Source organism: Drosophila obscura, unplaced genomic scaffold (genome assembly GCF_018151105.1).
Source record: "Drosophila obscura isolate BZ-5 IFL unplaced genomic scaffold, ASM1815110v1 contig_58, whole genome shotgun sequence".
NCBI classification, from domain to species: Eukaryota; Metazoa; Arthropoda; class Insecta; order Diptera; family Drosophilidae; genus Drosophila; species Drosophila obscura.
In genome coordinates this window covers 2483432-2509970 of record NW_024542848.1, presented here as the reverse complement: position 1 = coordinate 2509970, position 26539 = coordinate 2483432, and the positions used below count along the sequence as shown (strand labels likewise).

Sequence of the window (26539 nt, the reverse complement as noted above, 5' to 3'; positions counted from 1 at the left end):
GAACGCTACAAAGCGCTCTAGAGAAACGAGCGGACACGAAGTCCAGAAGCCGGTGGAAGAGTACCACCACCTGCAGAACCTCGAAAACCATGTGCCAGGAGCGCAATGGTAAACTTAGCCACTACTTACTGCACCTGCCACGGAAGGACTGCAGAATGTTAGTGGGAATACTCACAGGTCACTGTCTGACTGCAGCACACTCAGTTAAACTAGGCATCACCAACAGTGGTAACTGCAGGAAATGCGATGAAGAAGGGGCTATCGAAACCCTGGAACACCTCATGTTCAGCTGCCCGGCGATATCAAGGGCAAGGAGAAAATACCTGGGTACCCCGGTGATGCCATCACTGGAAGAGGCCTCTAGAAGGACACCAGAGGAACTGCTTGCCTTCGCGAAAAACACCTCGATCCTCAAGGACTTAAGCTTAGGCTTAGGCATAGCACTCAGATCCAAAAACTGTTTGCCAGCAAACAAATGTCATATATTCTTCGAGCGGCGAGTGGTGTGACCAGAGGTGTGCACTGCATTCCGAACGGTTACACTGCTCAGACAGCTGCTTGGTTTTGTTTCAAGTTAATAAAATGCACGTCTTCGGCTGGGGCCGCTCTTCCCCAGGCATATCCTGGGCTCCCCAATATTTTATTGGAAAGGTAATGTGTCTGACTATCAGCAGCAGCAGATGGCCTCCCCAACGCCTCCCGTGCCGACCACCGTGAAGAAAAAATGTTTTGAAAACAATATTTGTTTATTATAATATCCATATAATTTTCCTTCATATTTGTCTTTGTCTTCATTATTTAAATATTTCATTTGGTTTTTTGTTCTCATATTGCAATGTTTGCTGCGTATTTGCTGGCAAAATATATCAAATTGATATAACTTTCGAGGGGGTCGAAACATACCAGCAATACAAGCAAATACTTCGGATACTTTTTCAGTATACACCGACCTTTTTTTGTTGATCTGAGTACTGCCTTCCATACAGAGCCTAGAAAACAGTTTTTGCCGGAAAAAATTTCTTATCGGTTTCATACGAATATCTGTTCACGAGGTGTTTTTTCGAATCTGAGTAATAGGCTTTAAACGAAAAATTCCTGCCACATTCCTGCCACTCAAAAAAAGTTAAGGGGTATATTGTATTTGTGGTAAAAGTGGATTTGTGCAACGCAGAGAAGGAAACGTTTCCGACCCCATAAAATATATATATTCTTGATCAGCATCAATAGCTGAGTCGATAAAGCCATGTGCGTCTGTCCGTCTGTCTCTCCGTCTTGATGAGCGCCTAGATCTCATAGACTATAAGAGCTAATGAAACCAAAATTTGGTTTCCAGTGTATTTTAAAAGTTCGCTCAAAAATGTATATACTGACTGAGTACGGGTATGAGTAGAGTCGCGTCCCCAGAAGCGACTCACACGTTCCTTCTCGTTTTATATGAAGTTTAACAGGTATTTTCGATTCCGCGGTGCTGGATACTAAGGGGAATTGAAGTTGTTTGAAGTTTCAAAAGTTTGGTACGTTCGGCCCATCCTAAAGTACATACAGAGGAAGATGATATTTCCTTTAATTCAATTTTCCGAACTGCAAAGCCTCCCCAATTACATTATACATTGTTATATGGAAAACAATACAATAGTTCCCAAAAAAAGAAACATTAAATATATATAGACAACAATTTGGTTTCTATTGCATGCTGTTGAATTTTTATTTTCTGTATATATGTAGATGTAATTAAGTTAAATTAACTTGATGTTATTAAGTTCAATTAACTTTTTTGTTTGATAGCTGGTTAATTAATGCAATGCTTGCAATCGAAATATAGCAAGGCTGTAAATCAAAGAAAAGCAACATCGTAATAGTTCTTACGATGACCCTCTTAAAAGCACAGAACAATGGCGATTCCATTTAAAAAACATTGTTGGTTGACTATATGTCGTCTATATCAATTTCATCCCCCTCCTCATCCTCTTGGACTTTCTTACTAGACACAACGCCAAGGCCACGTTCCATGGCTACGGCCACCTTCAATGGTTCAATGCGGGCCCGATCATCGTACTCAATCTCCACATCAGAATCGCCAGCAGCATCGTCATCGTCTCCAGAAGAGGAATCTTCTTCCTCGGCATCTTTGAGCCACTGTACAAACGGCTTTACCTTCTCATGAATCTCGGTGGCAATTTTCTTGGAAACATGTCGTTTGCTCACTTTCTGTGCCCAGTCCAGAATGACCTTTTCATCGAGTATGTCCAAATCGTAAAAGATTTTGAATATCCCGGCGACCTTGCTCATTAACGTGTTCGTATGAAGCTCGACAGTCTGCTCGATGCCGCCAATTAAATAGCGCTGTGCTTTTGGATTATTATGAGTAAAGCGAAGTAACAAGATGCGGTTTTTGCGAACGTCATTAATAATGTTCTCAGTAAACAAAAGCTCAGCGAGAACTAGCGGGGATTTGTTAACTATATCCAATCGTTCTGCTTCGATCAGCAGCTCTTTGTGTATAGCAACATCGTCCAGCTGTCTTTTGTCACGCTTGTTTTTTACCAATTCATAGAAGATATCAATGCGTTCCTTTTCGGTCTTGTCGTAGTCCTCCGAAATTGTCATGCCCTTAGCACCATCAGTTAGATCTTGTAATCGCGCCCGTATGGCCTCCTATATGGGTAAATTAATTATAATATATGGATTATTTAGTGGCAGCATTAGTTTGGTTAGAAACAATTATTATTGATTACCTTAGATACGTCGACGCTCCAGCCATCATCATCGTCCTCAGTTATATTTTTTTCTGGAATGGCCGCGCTTATTTCAGCCTCTGTTTGGCTGGCCTGGTTGGGGCCATTGCCGCCATCTGACTCTCCGCCAGAGTTGTTGGCTATTGAGTTGTTACACATTGATCCATCAGAGTTTTCGTTCTTCTGTTTCTGTTTTCTTGAGCGTTTCCCCTCAGTGAGCGAAGAGCCCTGAGCGGCTGGATTAAGTGATGGTGGATTTTTCACAATAAATGTGTTCACTTTGTGGTTCACCTTAAGCAGACCATGGAAGCCGCATGCCTTGCAAGACTGCGAGATTGTCTGGTTCTTAGCTGATACGGTCAGATTAGTTTCTGGGTTATCGCATTCGGGGCACAAAACAAACTTTCGAATGAAGCCATCCAACAAATCCTGAAGCTTGTTCACGTCATGCGATCCATTAACAATAAACCGTTCATTCTATAAAAAACAGATTATTATTAGTCATATTTAGAAATATACAGTCCACTAAAAATACTAAGTAATGTATATTTCAGTCATAACATCTTGCAAAGAATATTGCAACACGCCTGTTGCCGCCATTATGTACTAATCACCTATAAATTGTATTAGGCTACTTTACGTTTCCCTTAAATACGGTCCGTCTAAAATATTTTCTATCGATAACCAATAGACATACTTACTACTACTGACTACTTATATAAAAATAGGCGCCATAGCAATTGCGTGAAAACACTTACGTAAATAATAAATCGAAAAAAAAACTAAAAGGAACGTGTAAGTCGCTTCTTTGGACGCGACTCTACTTTTATACCCGTACTCAGTCAGTAAATTTGTGAGCTTATGATTTATGTAGAATTTTAAAAAATTTTCTATTTTACATTTTTTTGGTATATCTGTTATCTAAATTTACAATGTCGATTCCACATCTTAAATGCAGATGTTGAGTGCGTTTGAGTCGACGAGAGCATTGCACATCCTCTCCGCAAAGAAAATAAGTAGCGGGTCTCTTGCTGTAGGAGGCGGGGGAAGAAACTGAAAATTAATTTCTTCGTTCTGGCCATAATTATGATTCGATCTGATTCAGATTCGGCAATCTGGATGATCAGCGTTTTTAGTTTTATCGTTTTCTTAAAATTGTGCCTGCCATCGTCCTATGTGGGGGCGGGGCGAAATTTTAAAATACACTGGAAACCAAATTTGGTTTCTGTAGCTCTTATATTCTATGAGATCTAGACGCTCATCAAGACGGAGAGACGGACAGACAGACCCATGTCCGTCTGTCCGTCCGTCTCTCCGTCTCCTATATCGACTCAGCTATTGTTGCTGATCAAGAATATTTTATGGGGTCGGAAACGTTTCCTGCTCTGCGTTGCACAAATCCACTTTTACCACAAATAAAATATACCCCTTAACTCTTTTTTGAGTACGGGTATAAAAAACTGTGGCAGGAATTTTTCGTTTAAAGCCTAGTACTCAGTAATACCTTGCCAATAAAATATTGGGGAGCCCAGGATATGCCTGGGGAAGAGGCGACCCCAGCCGAAGAAGTTAATTTTATTAACTTTAAACAAAACCAAGCAGCTGTCTGAGCAGTGTAACCGTACGGAATGCAGTGCACACCTTTGGTAACACCACTGGTCGCTAGAAGAATATATGACATTTGTTTGCTAGCAAACAGTTTTTGGATCTGAGTACTAGGCTTAAACCTTCATTCAATTTTTTCATGTACGAAAACGTTTGATATCGATTAAATATAAATCAAAGATTCATCTCAGGCAAAAATTTAAATTTACACATGAAAACGTCTTTGTCATAATTTTCTACCATATTTGAGATGGATTTTTAAGCCAAAAATGCCTAGATGACCTTAGTTCAACTTTTATTGATGAAGCACCATGCATTGCCAATTTAAAAGCTCGTAACACGAACTCAATCGTGGAAGTCCTTCGTTGGAGGACGAATTTTGTGAAGGTCGCTTAAAATTAATTTTTGTGCCTCAAACTATCGATGCTATGCGCAAAAAGATTGAGCAAGATCGTCATGACATAGAGGCATTCTTGCACATATTGACGTCCATCAATATTGATTTGTCATGATCACCTGGGTGTAAAAAAGGTGTATTCCCGTTGGATCCGTTGGAAAATTGGTTCATTCGAGTGCAACATCGTATTAATCATCAAGGAGAATATTTTGAGTTTTATTGTTTTTGCGCGCTCTTTTCTTGATTGTCATTATTTTAATTCAATCTTGTTCTTTTACCCCATACTGGGCATAAGGTGCGATCCCTAGACACGTGTTCCTTGCTATTGCATAGTAAGGAAGAGGGTCCGGTTGTGGAAATAGTTTTGTTTTTCCTCATAACCTTAGGTATTAGCGAACTATCGCAATGCTTGCAAGTTAAGTTACTTGCACGCATATAAAAGCACTTCATATGCACCAGACGATTACATTTATTACATTCTTCTTGCACATTCTAGCAGACAGATGATGCAAAAATCCTAATCATCGTCCAAATGAGCCTTGTTTCGCTTAGCTGCTGGTTTGGCTAATGATGCCTTCCGCCCACGCTTTTTCTGGCAAACAGATGCCTGCATATTTTCATAGCTTCAAATCTTTCTTAGCTGCTTTTTCCTTCAAAGAAACAATGCATTCAGGAGAAGTAAGCACGGAGCTTTCCAACGGCTTTCTACCACCTACATGGTGCTATGGTGGCCCTTTGCAGAGGACCAATTTCTTCCAAAAGTGAGCTCGTTGAAGATGCACAGTGGTCTAAATATTGTTTACTTGTACTACATTACCATTAACAACGATATTATGCAGTTTCTCAACCAAATACACGCATTAAATAAAAAACGAGAAGGAACGTGTGAGTAGCTTCTGGGGACGCTTCTGAGCTTTAATTTTTAGAATTTACATTTTTTATTTTATTGATACATCTGTTATCTACATCTACAATGTATATTCTAAATCTAACATGTAGATTATACATGTACTATTTTGATTCTACATCTCCTCCGCTAGAGGGCGCTCGCGTACATAGCGCGCAGAGTGTGCGAGCGAGAAAGGGAATGAGTAACGGGGGTCTTTCTGTAGGAGGCAAGGGAAGCATCTGAAAATGTATTCATTCTGGCCATAATTATGATCCGATCTGATTCAGATTCGGCAGAGTGGTAGAATGGTCATTCGCTACGATACTGCGTTTTTTGTTTTATCGTTTCTTTAAAATTGTGCCTGCCACAGATTTTCGTTCTTTGTGGTGGTGGAAGTGGGCGGGGCGAAATTTTGAAATACACTTGTAGCAGTGTGATATCAAATGAGTGTGGAAACCAAATTTGGTTGCCTTATAGCTCTTATAGTCTCTGAGATCTAGCCACTCAAAAAGACGGACGGATGGACGGACAGACAGACAGACATGGCTCTATCGACTCGGCTATTGGGGTCGGAAATGTTTCCTTCTCTGCGTTACACATATCTACTTTTGCCACAAATCTAATATATACCTAACTCTTTTTGAGTAAGGGTAAAAAAAATACAGGGTGTCCACAAAAGTTTTAATGGCGTGTCATAACCGGGTAAAACATATAACCGGCTCACATATTTTGGTTAAAAACGAAATAAATTCACAAACTAAAATGACCACACTAAAAGAAAAACTAAACATAAAATTTTTGGACAAAATTTCCATCCAATTTTTTTACTTCAAAAATAATAAAATTTACTTTTAAGTTTTTTTTCCCCCAGCTGTTTGTTTCGGTGTTAGCACAAAAACTGCGTATTGTTAATGAATACGAATAACTCCCAATACTCGTATCAGTAGCATCTGCTTGCTATCCAAGTTTTTGGGGGGGGTGGATCACAACTAGTACCTGGTCCACAACAAGGCCATCTCCCTATACGTTTTAATTCTCTAAATTCCACATACACATAACATAGGCCATTTTGTATGAGCTGGTACTAACGCGTAGGTATAACAGCAGTATATTTTGCGCTTAACAGTACAGGGAGTAAATAAATCGACATTTGTGGATTCTAGAGAGCCTTGAAATGAAAAGTATGACTTTTTGCTGAAAAGTAAAGCGCAAAGTGAATGTGAAAGCCGGAGTCTGCCTAAGTGTGTCACTTTCAATGCACACACTGCAAACAGAATTGTTATTGTTGTTTAATTGTTTTAGTCGTTTCTAAAATTATTTCTCCTTTTTCCTCATTGTCATTACCTCTCTTTTTTCCTCCATTGTCTCAATACTTTTTATCTCTATATCAGTACATATATTCAACTTTAATACTTCCTCTGAGAAATAGTTTCTTGGGACGAATGCATCAAAAATTTCTTTAAATCTTCGTTAGAGCTGCTCATAAAGACACAATGTTTTTAAAACCATCCTTAAAAATTTGTTTGTCAAAATAATAAATAAACAATAATAAACTTATTTCTTCCAAGACTGTATATGATCAAGATACACGCACGCTATAAATAGGACTTAAATAATCTTTTGCTTACCTTATGATCGAAAAGCGTTTGGGCGCCCAGCTCACAGCCAAAGTACTTTGTCGGATAGGTGGCCGGACGGCCAATAGCGCGTGCAACTTCAGCCATATTAACCAAAACAGTTTTGATGCCGTTGCCTTTTCCTTCTACTTTTGCTTGAAGGCGCGGCATTTTATAACGATAGAAGATATCTGTCACACTACGGTTAACGTTGACGGTGGCCATTTTCGAAATTTTTTGGAAAAATATGTAAAGGCTGATGTTGACAAAATACTTCGTACGATAGTATCCTTTTTTTTAAGCTTATAATTGCTTATATGTTATATGCGCACCGTGAAGGCAATTTGTTGTCATTTACTTTTGACTGTATGGTGATTTCTTTGCTTTTCGTTTATAAAATTCGCATTTCTTTGTTTTAGTTACGTGGCCGAGCACGTAAATACTCAACTAGGACTGAGTTGAGATCGTTATAGTCCCTGACCCATTTAGCTATTTGTGCCGTTTCTTGTGGCGCTTTCCTTTTTTTGCTTTTTAAAGACTTGAAATGGAACATAAAGTCCTAGAGAGCTAAGGCTTCTCTTGTTTTAAATTGAAGATTAAGAATCAGCTTTCTGCACCAGCAATGCTTTTGAGATGTATATATTGTTATTTTATTTTTTTTTATTTCGGTATATTCTCGTATTAAATATATATATACTATACTTATTTTAGTATATATGTATATATATATATATTTAATTATTTTATATTTTTATTTTTTTTTTATATTAATTGGGGTTTTGAAATTTGTATAATTATCAGAAGTCTTTTGCAACGGCACAGTATTCGGCTCACGTGTACCTGAACGGCTGTAGCTTCCGATGTCTGTTACTTGAAGTCCTGTTGAGACAAAGAATCAAATCAGAATGGTTGGTTAACTATATCATCGAACTGGGTAAGAACGGGCGGGACATTGTGCGGACCTTGTCGCGGCTACAGATGGTGTGGTAAGATTTTGAAACAAACTTGATTCAGTGTGATATTACAAGAATCTGGACACAACATTTGTTTGCTCTAGCTCTTATAGTCTCTGACATCTAGGCGCTCATCGGGATGGGCAGACGGCTATTGATGCTGATCAAGTATATATATACTTTATGAGGTCGGAAACGTTACCTTCTGTGCGTCTGTCCTTCCGTCCGTCCGTCCGTCCATCCGTCTTGTTGAGCGCCTAGGTCTCAGAGACTATAAGAGCTATAAGGCAACCAAATTTGGTTTCCAGACTCATTTGATATCACACTGCTACAAGTGTATTTCAAAATTTCGCCCCGCCCACTTCCACCACCACAAAGAACGAAAATCTGTGGCAGGCACATTTTTAAGGATACGATAAAACTTATCGTAGAGAATGCCCATATCTACCAGACTGCCGAATCTGAATCAGATTGGATCATAATTATAGCCAAAATGAAGAAATTAATTTTCTGTTGCTTCCTCCGCCTCCCCCTGCCAAAAACACGTTAGTGTTTGTGTGCGAGAAACCCCTAGCGGAGGAGATGTAGAATATGAATGGTACATCTATAATCTACATGTTAGATGTAGAATATACATTGTATATGTATATGTAGATATCAGATGTAGCAAAAAAAATGTAAAATGTAAAATTTTTTTTTTTTCTAAAATTCTAAAAAATCATAAGCTCAACAATGTATATACTGACTGAGTACGGGTATAAGAAGAGTCGCGTCCCCAGAAGCTACTCACACGTTCCTTCTCGTTAGTTTTATCGTTTCCTTAAAATGGTGCCTGCCACAAATTTTCGTCCTATGTGGGGGCGGGGCGAAATTTAAAAATACACTGGAAACCAAATTTTGGTTTCTCTAGCTCTTATAGTCTATGAGATCTAGGCGCTCATCAAGACGGAGAGACGGACGGACAGACGCACATGGCTTTATCGACTCAGCTATTGATGCTGATCAAGAATATATATATTTTATGGGGTCGGAAACGTTTTCTTCTCTGCGTTGCACAAATCCACTTTTACCACAAATACAATATACCCCTTAACTCTTTTTTGAGTACGGGTATAAAAAACTGTGGCAGGAATTTTTCGTTTAAAGCTTAAAATAATGAAGACAAAGACAAATATGAAGGACAATTAATTATATGGATATTATAATATATTATTTTTATTAATTTTCATAAATATAAAACAAATATTGTTTTCAAAACATTTTTTCTTCACGGTGGTCGGCACGGGAGGCGTCGGGAGGCCATCTGCTGCTGCTGATAGTCAGACACATTACCTTTCCAATAAAATATTGGGGAGCCCAGGATACGTGCATTTTATTAACTTTAAACAAAACCAAGCAGCTGTCTGAGCAGTGTAACCGTTCGGAATGCAGTGCACACCTCTGGTCACACCACTCGCCGCTCGAAGAATATATGACATTTGTTTGCTTGGATCTGAGTACTAGGCTTAAACCTTCATTCAATTTTTTCATGTACGACCACGTTTGATATCGATTAACTATAAATTAAATCGTCATGTCATATACCGTGAGATAGAGGCATTCTTGCACATATTGACGTCCATCAATATTGATTTATCTTGATCACCTGGGTGTAAAATCCCGTTGGATCCGTTTGAAAATTGGTTCATTCGAGTGCAACAGCGTATTAATCATCAAGTAGAATATTTTCAGTTTAATTGTTTTTGCGCGCTCTTTTCTTGATTGTCATTATTTTAATTCAATCTTGTTCTTTTATACTGGGCATAAGGTGCGATCCCTAGACACGTGTTCCTTGCTATTGCATAGTAAGGAAGAGGGTCCGGTTGTGGAAATAGTTTTGTTTTTCCTCATAGCCTTAGGTATTAGCTAACTATCAATGAATAACTAAATTGATTCCTTCATCCAGAAAAATTGTATCAAGTATCTAGTGAAGTAACCTTTTTCGAGAAAAAAATATAATCCTAGTTGTGGACCACCCTGAAAAATCCACTTAAAATTACAAAATATGAAAGAAAATCACAAAAAATAACGAGAAATCGAGCCTACTCGCATAAAGAAATAGAAGGATGACACTTTTTAACATCAATCATCGGAATAGGAGTCGCAATGCTTGCAAGTTAAGTTACTTGCACGCATATAAAAGCACTTCATATGCACCAGACGATTACATTTATTACATTCTTCTTGCACATTCTAGCAGACAGATGATGCAAAAATCCTAATCATCGTCCAAAAGAGCCTTGTTTCGCTTAGCTGCTGGTTTGGCTAATGATGCCTGCCGCCCACGCTTTTTCTGGCAGAAACAGATGCCTGCATATTTTTATAGCTTCAAATCTTTCTTAGCTGCTTTTTCCTTCAAAGAAACAATGCATTCAGGAGAATTAAGCACGAAGCTTTCCAACGGCTTTCTACCACCTACATGGTGGTATGGGTATGGTGGCCCTTTGCAGAGGACCAATTTCTTCCAAAAGTGATAGGCAGCTCGTTGAAGATGCACAGTGGTCTAAATATTGTTTACTTGTACTACATTACCATTAACAACGATATTATGCAGTTTCTCAACCAAATACACGCATTAAATAAAAAACGAGAAGGAACGTGTGAGTCGCTTCTGGGGAAGCCAGAGAACTGCATCAAGCCACCGGCACTTAAGGTGCACCGGGTAAATGTAAGGTGATTTTGACACCCGGTATTTCTAACCACCGGACAACTGAGTGTACAATATAATAATGCATGAGTGTTTGGATACACAAGTAACAAAAGTGAATAGGTAGCTGTGTGCATGAGTGTGTGTGGCATACGTTGACGCATCGGAGTCGAAAGAAGGATGGGGTGAAAAGGGAAGCACAAAATGTATAGAGTGTTTTGGGTGTTAGGTGTTTTTTTGCAAGCCTTCGCTTTGTTGCTTTTTTTAGTACCTGCTGCTGGAAAAACGTCGCTTAGTCGAAATATGAAAATTTCGACAAGCACGAAGAATTAACTTTATTTTCCAAGATGAAAACATAATGCGAAATTTTGAAATACACTTGTAGCAGTGTGATATCAAATGAGTTTGGTTCCCTAGCTTTTATAGTCTCTGAGATCCAGGCGCTCATCAAGACGAACAGACAGACACACAGACAGACATGGCTCTATCGACTCGGCTATTGATGCTAATCAAGAATATATGTACTTTATGGGGTCGGAAACGTTGCCTTCTCTGCGTTGCACACATCAACTTTTACCACAAATACAATATACCCCTTAACTCTATTTTGAGTACGGGTATAAACACACTTTCGAAGTTAATACAGTAATGCCACCTTTTTTAAGTCGAATTCAGAGCAGTATATTTAATATTAATTATATTGAAAGCGTTCTGTTTTTCTTTAAATGAGCATTACAAAAAATAGCTCATTGTAGTAAAACTTCCTTTACGTCAAACGTGTGCATACTTTTTGTGCAAATTGTGAAAACATTTGTAGTCATTTGTAGTTATACCAGGTGGCATCGCTTCAAAATGCCAAAACAAAACTAACAAACCATGTCAAAAACCCCTGTTCGGCTAAGTGCAGACCCATGGCAGCACAAATAGAAGCATAGCGATCATTATACCAAAAACTGGTAATTGTAATGAACTAAATTAGCAGTAGTTTGAGAAGACAATCACAAAAACCACATACGTATCGTTTGAACGTGAAAACGAGTCCGATGCGCATCTGAGAATCCTGCGCTGCAAGGTTTGTATTCTAATATGTTGCCTCCGTAGTTCTTCGATGGCCAACAGTCTCGGTAAAAGCATTTACTTTAAGTTTACCTTAAAATTCAGATGTGTTCTTTTTGAACAGCTGATTGCTGCCATTCACGGAGAGTTGCCAGACAACTGCTAGAGTTGCCGAGTACATTGTTTTGTTTGACTCGCTCGAAAAATAAATTATTTTATATCATAAAAGAAAAAAATAAAAACCAATTGTTTTGATATGATAAAATCAATAAAACTGCAAAATGAACTCTATTCGAATTGAATCTTGAAAGATGTCAACCCTAGCCTTAGTTCGAATTTGGTTTGTGACAATGCTAAGAAAAATGAAATCGCTTGGAATTCTGTGGCACGGCGGAAATTTTGAAGCGGAAATCCTCTGCGCGGTTTCCCATTACACTAGTGATTTCTGTGGCACCCCTGTATGTGTTTTGAATTATACCAAAGACTATACCATACCAAGATGCTGCATGAGCGACCAAAAAGCTGTTCTATGGCGAGGCTTACCGGTGCGCCCCATGGACAGAAGGAGCGCGCGGGGTTTTAATTCTCTTTTCGGCTATGCTTCGTCTCTGACCGCGAGCCCGCTGCCCGACAGCTTCGTCTGTTCGTAAGAAACGAGCCGAGCGAGCTCGATACCGCTCAGCAGATGCGCACAGTGGGCCCAGATTGATATATTATAAACTGAGCGAGAAGGAACGTGCGAGTCGCTTCTGGGGACGCGACTCTACTTATACCCGTACTCAGTCAGTATATACATTTTTGAGCATATGATTTTTTAGAATTTAAGAATAAAAAAAAAAATTTTACATTTTACATGTTACATGTTACCGTCAACCGTCAACGACTTCAGACGTATTTTTGTATCGCTCGCCGTGAAAATCAATTAATCGCGATTAATCATAAATTAATTCGCGAAAAAGCGCTTGGGATAGTCATGGGTACTAGTGATCGTGCTGCCCATGAATACCATCCAATCGTGTATTAAAGATTAATAGAAATAATAGCACGCTCTCTCTCCCCTGCATTGCAAATTGGGTCATGGAGTGCTCAGTGCCCATCTCCCGACCCGTACTGCCTAACCAGCGATTTGCTAATATCGACAACCACTAGTACAATGCCCTCGCTCAAAACTGTGTCTTCGACCACAACAACGACAACAACCACAACAACAACCACTGCAATTGCTCAGCGCCCGATACTGTCGACCCACTGCGACAAGCCCCACCTCTCCCAGACTGGGCTCGATCCCTATGTGCAAATCAAAAGAAAATTGAGCCCACAAAATGTGAAGAACAATAGCGCAGCAAAATAAATAAAATAACCGAGAACACTGTGCCACACAAGGCACTAGCAACCAATAGATTTGCGATACTAAGTGTCCCAAATGAAGATGAGATCGCCCAAACACCCAAGGCCAATAAATTAAGACCGCCACCTATTTATGTTCGACAGGCAAATTGTGCTGAACTGGTCAAAAAAATAAGTGATACAATTGGCGCAACTACATTCTATGTCACGTCCATAAAAAGGGGTAACATAAATGAAACAAAAATACAAGTCAATGAACGAACAAAACTATCGATCAGTTGCGAAATACCTCGAAAATGAAAAAATTAATTACTACACCTATTAACTTACAAGTAGCAAAGGATTACAAGTGGTTATCAAAGGAATCGAACCAACAGTCCCAATCAATGAGATAATAGATGGACTTAACGATAAGGGCTTCGAAGTCAAAATGGCCATGAACATAATAGAAATAAAATTCACCAGCCAATGTTCAAAGTAGAACTGACACCTGAAAGTATGCATATAAGTAAAAATGAAGTTTACCCAATATACAAGCTTCAATATCTACTGCAACGTAGGATCACCGTTGAGGAACCACACAAACGAAATGGACCGGTCTAATGCACAAATTGCCAGGAATATGAACACACGAAAACCTATTGCACTCTACGGGCAGTCTGCGTTGCCTGTGGTGATGTTCATCTCACTGAGGCCTGCCCCGTAAATAAGGAGGACCCATCTGCCAAAAAATGTAGCAACTGTGGGGGAAACCATACTACTAACTATAGAGGTTGTCCTGTCTATAAAGAATTGAAAAATCTGCTAAACCAACAAATAACTGCAGCTCGAAACCCGGTCGTCCGAAAAACTTACCATATATAGCATCAACTACAACTCCAGGAGTTTCTTTTGCCCAGGCGTTAAGCTACAACAACGGGTCGTACGCCTCAGTCTCTAAGCCGACACTTCAACCAACCACAGCTGGAATAATGCAGCATCAGGCATCAAATCAGATCCCAGAAATCTCTGCCCAACATACCCCTGCTAATCCATCCCAATTTCCTAGTAGAATTGAGTCAATGCTGGTAACTATAACAAACACAATGGTAGCAATACAACAAACTATGCAGGAGCTTATGCGCAACCAAAATCTCCTCCTGGAGCTCCTAATCAAACAGAAATCTGTTTAAATGGCCTGTCTGAATATATGTTTCTGGAATGCAAATGGCATTTCGCAGCACAAATGCGAGCTCTTACAGTTCCCCGCTCAACACGACATTGACATGGCGTCTCATATCAGAGACTCACCTAACAAATAAAAACTATTTTCACCTCGATGGCTATAACTTCTATGCAACAAAGCATCCCGATGGTAAGGTACATGGAGGTACTAGCGTTCTGATCAAGAATCGCATTAGGCATTATCCATTGCCTTCATTTGCTACACCTTATCTACAGGCAACAGCAATTCATATTGAAATTCAGAGCGGCTACCTAAACCTAGCCGCAGTATACTGCCCACCACGTTTCTGCATTTCCGAAACAGAATTTTTAACATTCTTCGACCTACTAGGTGACCGATTTATAGCAGCTGGTGACTACAATGCCCAGCACACCCATTGGGGATCTAGACTTACCAACCCGAAAGGAAGACAACTATATAACGCTATAATAACCCCACGAAACAAGCTAGACTTTATCTCTCCGGGCAAGCCCACATATTGGCCCACAGATCCAAACAAGCAACCCGACTTGATTGATTTTGTAGTTACACGAAGGGTTCTGAAAGCTCAGATTAATGTAGATCACTTAACAGATCTATCATCGGATCACTCGCCCATTCTACTTCACCTTTACGACCATCCACAGCTTTCAGAACGCCCACACTTTCTAACTTCTAGCAAAACAGATTGGCTCAAATACAGGAAGTACATAAGCTCTCATATTGATAGCTGCCCAAACATTAATTGTAAAGATGACATTGATAGGTCAGTCGAAGCATTGGTATCGTCAATGTCACTGGCGGCAAAACACTCAACACCAATTTTAGCATCTAATAAACTTTCCAACAGCAGTCGTACTAAGGCACATTGAAGTTCTGCTTCGCGATAAAAGAAGGCTTCGCCGAGAGTGGCAAGCACACAGATCACCTGCCTCGAAAGAGCGGCTAAAAATAGCCAATCACCTACTACGCAGAGCCCTAGAAGATGAAAAAAACCGAGCTCAAATATCCTATATGGAGCAACTCTCCCCAACTAGCAAACGATTCCCACTGTGGAAAGCAAAATCAGGCGTATGCCCACCAATCGAGTGTGAATCACCTTTGCGTACACAAACAGGAGAGTGGGCTCGCAGCAACAAAGAGAAGGCAAATACATCTGCCGTCCATCTAGAAAACGTTTTCAAACCACACCCAGCAACAAATAGCTTTGTGCTCCCACCAACCAACAATCCCGAAGCTACTCCACCTATCATATTCCAATCAGGAGAAGTCACAAGGGTCATTAAAGACCAAGTCTCAAAGCAAAAGAAAGGTCCGGCCCATGATTTCATCTCCCCTAAAATGATCATAGAATTGCCGAGCTGTGCAGTGTATTTCCTTACTGTGATATTCAACAGCATGATGAAATGGGGCTATTATCCTCAAGAATGGAGGAAATCAGTCATCACAATGATCAATAAAGCCGGAAAAGACAAGTCCAAGCCATCATCATATAGACCTATCAGCCTACTGCCTTGCCTATCAAAGATATTTGAGAAGCTGCTCCTGAATCATATCAAGCAACACCTACACATCAACGGTGCCATCCCGACTCACCAATTTGGATTTCGCGAAAAACACGGAACCATTGAAAAAGTAAACCGTATAACCTCTGGGATACGAAATGCATTTGAAAGACGGGAGTATTGCTCCGCTGTTTTTCTAGAGGTCGCCCAGGCTTTCGACCGCAATTGGTTAGATGGCTTAATCTACAAAATCAAAATATTACTTCCACAGAACAACCATGGAATATTGGCGTCATACCTACAGCAAAGAAGTTTCGCAGTACGATGCAAAGATTTCCTCTCTGAATATCATTCAATTGAAGCTGGTGTACCGCAAGGCAGCGTGCTTGGGCCGACACTGTATATCATATACACAGCAGATCTACCGACAAACAGTCTAACAACAACTTCAACATTTGCTAATGATACTGCCATATTAAGTCACTCCAAGTGCCCAAGAAGGGCCACGGATCACTTATCTCATCTGGTGGCCTTAGAAAAATGGCTAGCAGACTGGCGGATACATGTAAATGAGCAAAAGTGCAAGTATGTCACCTTCACGTTAAACAGACAAACTTGCCCTCCATTATGTCTGAACAATATCAACATTCCACAAACCATCGAAGTAACATACCTTGGTGTTCATCTGGATAGAAGGCTTACTTGGCGTAAACACATCGAAGCGAAGAGAAATCTACTTAAATTTAAAGCTAGTAATCTAAATTGGCTAATAAACACCCGTTCACCACTAAAACTGGAGTACAAAGTACTTTTGTACAATGCAGTTTTCAAACCCATCTGGACATACGGCTCCGAGCTATGGGGAAATGCTTGCGTTAGTAATTTAGAAATAATCCAGAGAGCTCAATAAAGATACTATAACTGGGGCACCATGGTACAAAAGGAATGAAAATATCCATAAAGACTTAAATGTAGGATCAGTTAAAGATGAAACTGCCAAAGTGAAAGCAAAGTACCAGGCCAAGCTTCAAGCCCATCCTAATAGACTTGCGCAGTCTTTAACTGGCACACTAGCCATACACGACTCCGGCGAAGAGACCTTACCACCCAGCAATAATACTTAGCTAGGGACGTACTCTAAGTAATTAAGTGTAATTAATTAAATAAATATTTTAGGCTAAGATTTGTATACTTGTCGTAAGTCTCTAATAGGGAAGTTCGATAAATAAAATCCCGTAATAATAAAAAAAAAAATTGTACATTTGTTTGCTACATCTGATATCTACATCTACAATGTATATTCTACATCTAACATGTAGATTGTACATGTTCCATTTATATTCTACATCTCCTCCGCTAGGGGTTGCTCGCGCACTGAACGCGGCAGAGTGTGCGAGCGAGAAAGAGATAGGTAGCGGGTCTCTGGCAGGAGGAGGCGGAAGAACCAATAGAAAATTAGTTTCTTAATTCTGGCCTATGATCCGATCTAATTCAGATCATTCTCTACGATACAGCGTTTTTAGTTTTATCGTATCTTTAAAAATGTGCCTGCCACAGATTTTCGTCCTTTGTGGGGGCGGAAGGGGGCGGGGCGAAATTTTGAAATACACTTGTAGCAGTGTGATATTACATGAGTCTGGAAACCAAAATTTGGTTGCCCTAGCTCTTATAGTCTCTGGTATCTAGTCGACAAACAAAACGGACGGACGAACAGACGGACAGACAGACATGGCTCTATCTCTTAACTCTTCACACTTTTTTGAGCACGGGTATAAAAACTATAGTGATTAATAATGATTAAAAAATACTCGCCTCATATAATTTCATTCCAGGAAACCCATCTACAGCCCCATCACCTCTTTTCTACTCCTGTGAACTACACAATTAACACGAGCATACCCCAAAACAGATTCGGCGGGGTAGCCTTGCTTATCCACAAATCTGTTCAGTCCAAGGCAATACCATTCGACAATGAATTCGAAGTTACCGGCTCTGAAATAAACTCAGAAATAAACTTTTCTCTGCTATGTATGTATATTCCTCCACACAAAACCTTCAATATTAAAACTCTGAAAAATAATATTAACTCGAACACCTCAACAATCCATACTGGAGATTTTAAAAGCTGGCATCCTTCATGAGGGTATACCAGTCACAAAAAAAGAGGAACAATACTACACAAATACATAACGAAAAATTACCTCATCCTGCTCAATGACAAATCACCAACACACAACACTTTCACTCACATTGACTTATCACTTTGTACACCAAGCTTTATATCCTATTCTACCTGGAAAGGTACTGACGACCTCTGCGGGCGTCACCACTTCCCGATTATTTTGTCCTTTTTTCAAAAACCCTAACATCTCACACCCCCTAGAAGCCGCTTCATAATAAGGAAAGCCAACTGGGAAATGTATGAGAGATTAATGCAAACTATCAACAATAAAACAGCAACAGCACCAGAAGTCAACAAAGAAGCGGCTAACTTAAATCAAATAATTCTACAATGTACGCATAGAGCAATCCCAAAAACATCTCTACGGCAAACTCCCCGAACGGTTTCCTGGTGGAATAGCTCTCTAAAAAAACTAAAAAGAGAGAAAAATAAACAGACTTATAACTCTAGAAAACATAATAGACTTCAGAAAGAAGAATGCGTTATTCACACTATATATTAGAGAATCTAAAGAGGTAGCAATAGGTGAACTCACATACCATTTTAATCCAAAAACACCAAGTGCGAAAATCTGGTCTAACATACGTTTCTTCTGTGGCTGAAATCCCACAAAGTAGATCCACGCCATATACAACCCCCACTCCACGACGACTACTACAAATACTAACATTATTGCTAACACGTTTTCCCAATTTTGGTCAGATTTCTACCTTTCCTTCATCACCCACAAATCAAATATACAAAGACTAACGATAAAGCATGCACTCCCAACACTAAAACACCGAATAACCCGACACTTCAATAATATTTTCAACTTATACATACCGCAACAATATAAAGCAAGCTTAGTCATTCCATTCAATAAACCCAACTCAGACAAAACTAAACCTGACTCTTGTCGTCCCATATCTCTGAATCAATGAATTTCCAAAGTAATGGATCTTATCATCGCTAAGCGATTATAGTGGTTTGTTGAAAATAAAAACCTAATTTCAAAGAACCAATTTTGCTTTAAAAGAAACAAATCTGTAACTGATTGTCTTCTATATGTAGACCACCTGATTACAAATTCCCTCAACAAAAGAAGACACACATCCATCGTCTCTCTAGACTTCTCTAAGGCTTTTGATCACACGCCGTCACAGAGCAGTTAGTAGAATAAGATGTTGGTCCAAAAATTATGAACTACGTTAAAAATTTCATGACTAACAGGAAAATTATAGTAAAAGCCAATGCACAACTCTCAGCTACTTTCGCTATCGATAATCGAGTGCCGCAAGGTTCCTCTTTATTGTGATCGTCTTTCTCATTGCATACAATAGACTATCGAAAATAATAGAAAATCAATAAGACATATCATTCTGCAGCTACGCTGATGACTTTCAGTTAATCATATACTTCAATAAAAAAAAAAACACTACAAAACACATCGATGCTCTCTACCAAAATATCAAAACTTGGGGCGATTAATTTGGTTCAAATCTATCATTTGATAAATGTAAACACACCCACATATGCAATAAACAAACCTGTAAATGGACTATCTCCTCAAACAACACCCTAATTCTCCCCGTCAGATCTCTGAATATTCTAGGTATCACATTTAATAGCAAATACAAATGGAACGATCACATAACATAACTTACGACATCACTATCTAAAAAACTTAACATTATAAAATTTCTTTCCAGACCAAAGTGCAAAAGCGACACTGCTATGCTAATACAAATTGGAAAATTCTGTATGGTAAAGCTCTTAAGTCCACCATTAATAAAATTAATTCAATAGTAAACTTGGCGCTCAGAGCCGCCTTTGGCGCTTACCGTACATCACCCTCCAAAAACCTCTTGTCTGAAGCGAATATCGCCCCCCTCGACCTACGTTACACGTTCTCAAAAACCAAACTTGCAATATAGGTAGAGTACTCAAATATTCTACTGTCTTTTCTGCAGAGATCATAGCAATTGTAGAAGCAATTGGACTAGCTAGAACTATGCCAATAATCTTCATCCTCATCCTCATCCAATCTACAACTGATCTTGTCTTTTCTCAAATATGCTGACATTTACCATAAAGTGTAATGTAAGCATATATAGGACAATAATACTATAAACACTATAAGATAATTGTAAACCCTCTCTCCTTTATCTTAAGCCTATCTAAAGTAAATACAGTCGCTCATTAACAATTCTAATTAATACATATTATAAAATATAATATAGTAAGTAGCCAAAGGCCAGAGCAGCCAAAGCTACATCTTCCTAGTACGGGTCCTAAGCTATGCTTATAACTCTGTACAGTTGCGAAAAAAAAATAATAGCGCCACTACAATACATTTTGTTCTTAAAAAAAAATTCGATTACTCTTGCGATTTTTTTTAATTTAAATTTTTTTTTATATTGCTTGGTAATTCTCATAAACAAAAACAGTGCTACCGCTCTTCAAATTTCTGTTTATATATTTTTTTTTGGGATTTAAAAAAAGCACCCAAAAGTACCGAAAAAAAACTACTACCATTAGCCACATTTTTTGGTGAGTCCCCTGTATTTCGTGGAATCGCCATTGCAGAATGCACGTGCTCATTAATTTTGACTAAGAATTCATTGTTTCTATCATAAAAGTTAAAAATAATATTTACAATGGGACGTGGAAAGCACTGCACTGCGGAGAAGCGCGATCTTATCTAAAAATTGATATTGGATGGAAAAACTTACAGAGAAGTTGGTCGATTGGTAGGATGCTCCAATAAAATGATTAAAACGCCTTAAACTATGAAAAAAGACTGAAACACGCGGACGAATACGATCTATGACCCCTCTTCTTGTCAAAAGACTGACTCGTCAGAGCAAGTAGGATCCCTTCAAGCCTGCTACTGAGCTTAAAAAAGAGCTTAAAATAAATGCGACGGACCAAACAGTTCGCACATATCTTGGGCAACATAACCTTAAAGCCTGCAGCCCAAGAAAGGTACCACTTTTAAACGCAACACATATAACTAAGCGCATATAACTCATACAAATTGGACATCCCAAAAATGGAGAAATATTTTATGGTCAGATGAGTCCAAAGTGGTTATGTTTGGTGGAAAGGGATCTCGATCATACGTTAGACGTCCAAAGAATACTGAATACAAACCCCAGTATACCACAAAAACTATTAAGCATGGAGGGTGTAGTATAATGGTATGGGCCTGCTTCTCCTACTATGGAGCAGATCCAATACATTGGATAAAAAGCATCATGGATCAGCACGTGTACGTGAATATAATGGAGACAGTAATGCTACCCTTTGCAGAATATGAAATGCCGCTCGTATGGGTCTTTAAACAGGACAATGACCCCAAACACCCCAGCAAGAAAGCAAAGGAATGGTTCAGGGCAAACTCTGTGAATGATTTGGAGTGGCCAGCTCAGTTACCTGACCTGAATCCTATCGAATCCTATCTGAAGGCAGCTGCTGCTTCCAAGCCAACCACTATCGGATTACGTTGGGAAGAAATTTAAGAGTCCTGGTCCAAAATTCCCCTAAAACGATGCCAGGACTTAGTTCATTCCATGCCAAGACGCTTCGCAGCTGTTATTGCCAATAAAGGACACTGTACTATATATTAAATTATGCATATAGACTTAGTATTAATAGTTCAAAATGGTTAACAATGAATTAGTTACATATTGCTTATTTTTTATATTTCAAATCCGTTTTTGAAAAGTGGTGCTATTTTTTTTCCGCCTAGTTTTATGACGAGACTCTACTTATACCCATACTCAGTCAGTATATACATATTTGAGCTTATGATTTTTAAAAATTTTAGAATAACAAAAATTTACGTTTTTTTGCTACATCTTGTTATCTACATCTACTATGTACATTCTACATCTAACATGTAGATTATTCATGAACCATTTAGATTCTACATCTCCTCCGCTAGGGGTTGCTCGCGCACTGAACGATTTTTATTTTTATTGTATTCCCAGATTTTTTAAAGTCTCCCATTTCCAAAAATGTGCTTGAAGTTTCCTTAAAGCTAAAAATGTGAGTTTGGCAATTATTTAAAAATTGCTTCTGGTGGTGGTGCTATTATTTTTATCATAGCTGTATATATTAATAAATAAATAAATACTGAAACATCTTAGTTCACCAAACGGAAGTCATAGGGTTATTAATTGAACGTGATACTCCAGTGATCATCTTTCGTTTAGGGCACAGCGAATATTGGTGATCGGGTCTCCAGCAATTGAAACATGCCCCATCTGGTCTCTTCGACTGCAGTCATTCATTATGTATCAAAATTGCCGACAATTGTAGCACCGCATTGCGCCATCCCCTTGCTGCTAACCGGCAGCCATACTCACATTTACTCTTCCCTTTGTCATACCATCGCTTTGATTCGCAGCACGCAGCTCCTGTAGTGTGCTGCAATATAACATGATGCCGCCATGCCCGTCTTATCCTGCAGTTCCTCTACGATGATTTTGACCACATTGCTCGTGGCCATGTCTGCTTGCGCCGCACATCGCCACGAAGTATTGCAGTGCGCTTTCATTACTTGCAATTTTTCGCACCACCAGTCACTTTCCAATGTCCCACGGCGTCACTTTCTGCTCTAAGACGTTGAGCAATTCTACTCGCATCATTGCATCCCATTGCAGTGGAGCCACATGATCGATATGGCGATCCGCTTAGCAACCGCTACGCCAATATCCAAAGTTTTGACTCGGATACACCATGAAAATTCATAATGTCGTCAAAGTTGTTGATCCGACTGGATACAGCATGGTCGTCATATCCAGAAAATGGCCGCACCGACGCTTCAATGTGTGACAAGTCGATTTAATCGCTCGAAGTTTCCAACTCAGCAGAATCGATCTCCGTTTTCAATAGGCTTAATTTGAAATCAGCTACGCGCTTGCGAGAAATTTATAATTGTTCCAACTGCTGCAAGCGGAGCGACTCCTCTTCATTTTCATCTAATCGCATGGTCAATATTGGGAAAGCATTGTTTTGTCGCGGCTAAGCTGTTTATCAAACCTTCTCTGCAATTTCATCATCTTTTTTCAGCGCCGCCTCAACTGCGTGTTGTACACTACGGTTGTCTCTCTCTGTCTTGGGCACAAAAGGGTCTTCGTGAATTTCGACCTGCGTGACATCGTCTGCGTTTGGCGCCGTGTTTTCTAGTTTATGTATATTTTCCATGATTTTGTTCACTGCCGTACGTAATATACCGCAGCCTCTTGATCCAAATATACGTTCTGCTCCCGCAATATGTCGCTAAGTTCACTTTTTGTTTTTTTTTTTGTTTTTTTTTTCTTATTTCAGCATATATGCAGTTCCGCCAAAAGGTCCACCAGGCCAAAAATAATAAAAAGTCAATAAAAACCGATTTCTATATAATTTTTTCCGGATATTTTTTTCTAAATTTATTGAAAGGTAACTAATTTAAATTTACTTTATTCACATATAATTTCATTAACTTTCATCCTAAAACCTATGAAAATAAGTAAAAATTCACGTTTTTGGTATTTTCTGGTATTTTTATAGACATGTTTTCTTTTACTATTATCTCCTAGGAAGAAGATGATTCTTGATAAAAGTTTCTCCTTAAAGTCTTTCTAATATATTAAACTACCTAAACCCATTATCAGAACGTTGGTCGAACCTTGGCTAACAGTATATTTTTAGGCTTTTATAATCGCGGAATTTGGTAACGTAACGCCAGTAACGTTCGCCAGATGCCTCCGCGGATTTTTAACAAAAAAACAGGAAAAGTTTTTACATTTAATAAGTTTGAAAATTAACTCTCAATACTTCATTTATTAGCACAAAAAATGTTATTCAGATAGCCCTATCCAATTCGCAGAGTTTTGCCATTTTGTACCCCAACCTCGAAAACCACTTCTGTTTTATGTAACGCACTTTTAGGTCATACTTTGGCTTATATCTTTAAAACCGTACGCTCGATTATTGCCATTTTTCTGGTGAATATAGGTCTAACCAAATTATATTCAACGAGGATAATCTTTTTTCCAAATTTCAGTTTTTTGACTATTTTTTTCAACATTTTGTCATACGAATGTAACGTAACGCCAGATAGGAACTGCCCATATTCCATCACAGAATTTTAGGTTAAACCCCAAACCTGATATTTAAAATATAAATCCACGTTTTTAATCAGCGTCTTCTCCTTTCAATCGTCAATCTAATAATAATTGTTCGCTGGTCTACAACAAGTATTGATATATCATATACAAAAGAGTTTTTTTTACAATACTATCGACAAATGACTCATTATCTTACAAAAGTTAAAAGGTTTATTTTTATACCCGTACTTAAAAAGAGTTAAGGGGTATATTCGATTTGTGGTAAAAGTGGATGTGTGTAACGCAAAGAAGGAAACGTTTCCGACTCCATAAAGTATATATATTCTTGATCAGCATCAATAGCCGAGTCCATATAGCCATATCTGTCTGTCCGTTTTGTTGAGCGCCTAGATCTCAGAGACTTAAGAGCTAGAGCAACAAAATTTTGTTTCCCGACTCATGTGATATATGTATGTGATGTGATATTGTAGCAGTGTGACTTCAAGTTTATTTCAAAATTTCGCCCCGCCCCCACAAAGGACGAAAATCTGTGGCAGCCACAATTTTAAGGATACGATAAAACTAACGCAGTATCGTAAAGACTGACCGTTTCTACCGGATTGCCGCATCTGAATCAGATCGGATCATAATTTGTCATATATATGTATATATAGCCAGAATGAAGAAATTCATTTTCAGTTGCTTCCCCCGCCTCCGCCAGCAGAGACCGCGCTACTCACTCTCTTTCTCGCTCGCACACTCTGCCTCGTTATGTACGCGAGCGCCCTGTAGCGGAGGAGATGTTGAATCTAAATGGTACATTTAGAATCTTCATGTTAGATGTAGAATATACATTGTAGATGTAGATAACAGATGTAGCAAAAAATTGTAAAATGTAAAATTTTTTTTTAATTCTAAAATTCTAAAAAATCATAAGCTCAAAAATGTCTGAATACGGTTCCCCAGAAGCGACTCACACGTTCCTTCTCGTTTTAACCTATGTATACTCAAAAACAAAACAAAAAGTCAATAGATCGCGAGTTATGCAAAATTTACGCGCAAAAACAATTTGTCGGTAGGATATGGTTCTTGTTTAAGGGAATTTAAAAATTTCAATTTTGTCGTATTTGGAAAGTTTAAAATTATCTGCTTTTTTTTAATTTTTATTACAGTCTTCTGCATTAAACATATGGGCATTTCTCTGAAGTCGAAAGGGACAGTCGCAACGCATTGCATGTGATAGAAAGGTCAAAATAAGATGGATTTTAAAAATTTGTTTACCTTTATTATACACCTCTTGACTGACCCTATAAGTGGTGCTATGATCGATTCTGGGCAACTATTCGTTTTCAAGATTTTGTAAAGAAAAACCGATCCATTCGTACGGGACATACATATATGGAAGTGGTTTTCGCGGCAATCAATTTAAACTCAGATTTCAGCGAAAGTTGAGGCACTATGATCATGCAAATTTCTGTACAAGTTTTGCATTGATGTCTCTTAAAATGGTTATAATTATACGCAAATATGATTCATTTTTTTTTTTTTATTTAATTAAGACCATATTGCACGGGACAAAAATTTCTAGGTTAATAACATCTAAAAATATACCATTAGCCGGGACTAAAGCATTTTTCTCGTATTGTTTTAAAAAAGTCCAATACGTTAGAAAGATTATCGGGAAAAACTTTTCCCAAGAATGCACTTTTTTATATGAGATAATAGTAATAGAAAATATGGCTAAATTGCTAAATTTGTTTATTTGAGTAGGCTTTCACATCAAAGTTATAAGTTTTCGTTCATTAAATTTAGACTATAATATCGCAACATAATTATATGAAAATGTGTTTTTATAGACATTACATTTTTTGGTCTCGGTGGACCTCGTCAGAGAAATGCCCATATGAAAATAATTTTTCCATAGCTTGGCCAAAAGCGAATATTTTGACCTTGATGCGCAAGGTCAAACTGGTTAACGTTTGACCAAGCCGACTTAAGTTTCAAACATTTTGGACTTTCGTCCCACTCTAGTGTACAATAATTTACAACATTCCACATTTTTTTATTAGGCTCACAGCTTCTACACTAATTTCTTTCGTTATCAGCACGGAAACTGTGTATTGCACGTGGGGGTAGTTACGTACATATAGCCTGGAGTCATTACCAAACATATTTGGTTTTGTTTTGTCGCTCCATAATATATTATTTCACTTTTAAGACCCATCTGGCCCAGAGCATGCAAAATTTGTTTCGCCTAATTGTTGCCTCATCTTCAAAATTTTTCTCC

The 26539-nt window shown here is 38.6% G+C and overlaps 2 protein-coding genes across 3 annotated transcripts in view; both read right to left on the bottom strand.

Annotated features, from left to right (window-relative positions):
• Window positions 1–1683: 1683 nt before the first annotated feature.
• On the bottom strand, window positions 1684–7933 carry LOC111079320 (eukaryotic translation initiation factor 5). Its single transcript, XM_022374469.2, has 3 exons — window positions 7255–7933; window positions 2736–3212; window positions 1684–2655 (listed from the first exon to the last, which is right to left on the bottom strand). Exons 1-3 carry the CDS (start codon window positions 7465–7467, stop codon window positions 1927–1929), a joined length of 1419 nt encoding a protein of 472 aa, XP_022230161.1. The 5' UTR covers window positions 7468–7933; the 3' UTR covers window positions 1684–1926.
• A 78-nt stretch (window positions 7934–8011) lies between these two features.
• Window positions 8012–26539, bottom strand: part of LOC111079321 — a 38630-nt gene continuing 20102 nt past the window's right edge. For both annotated transcript variants that reach the window (XM_022374470.2, XM_022374471.2), the window contains exon 4: window positions 8012–8121. In XM_022374470.2, the coding sequence (XP_022230162.1) occupies window positions 8073–8121 (49 nt within the window). In that variant the 3' untranslated portion in view covers window positions 8012–8072. The remainder of the gene's footprint in view (window positions 8122–26539) is intronic.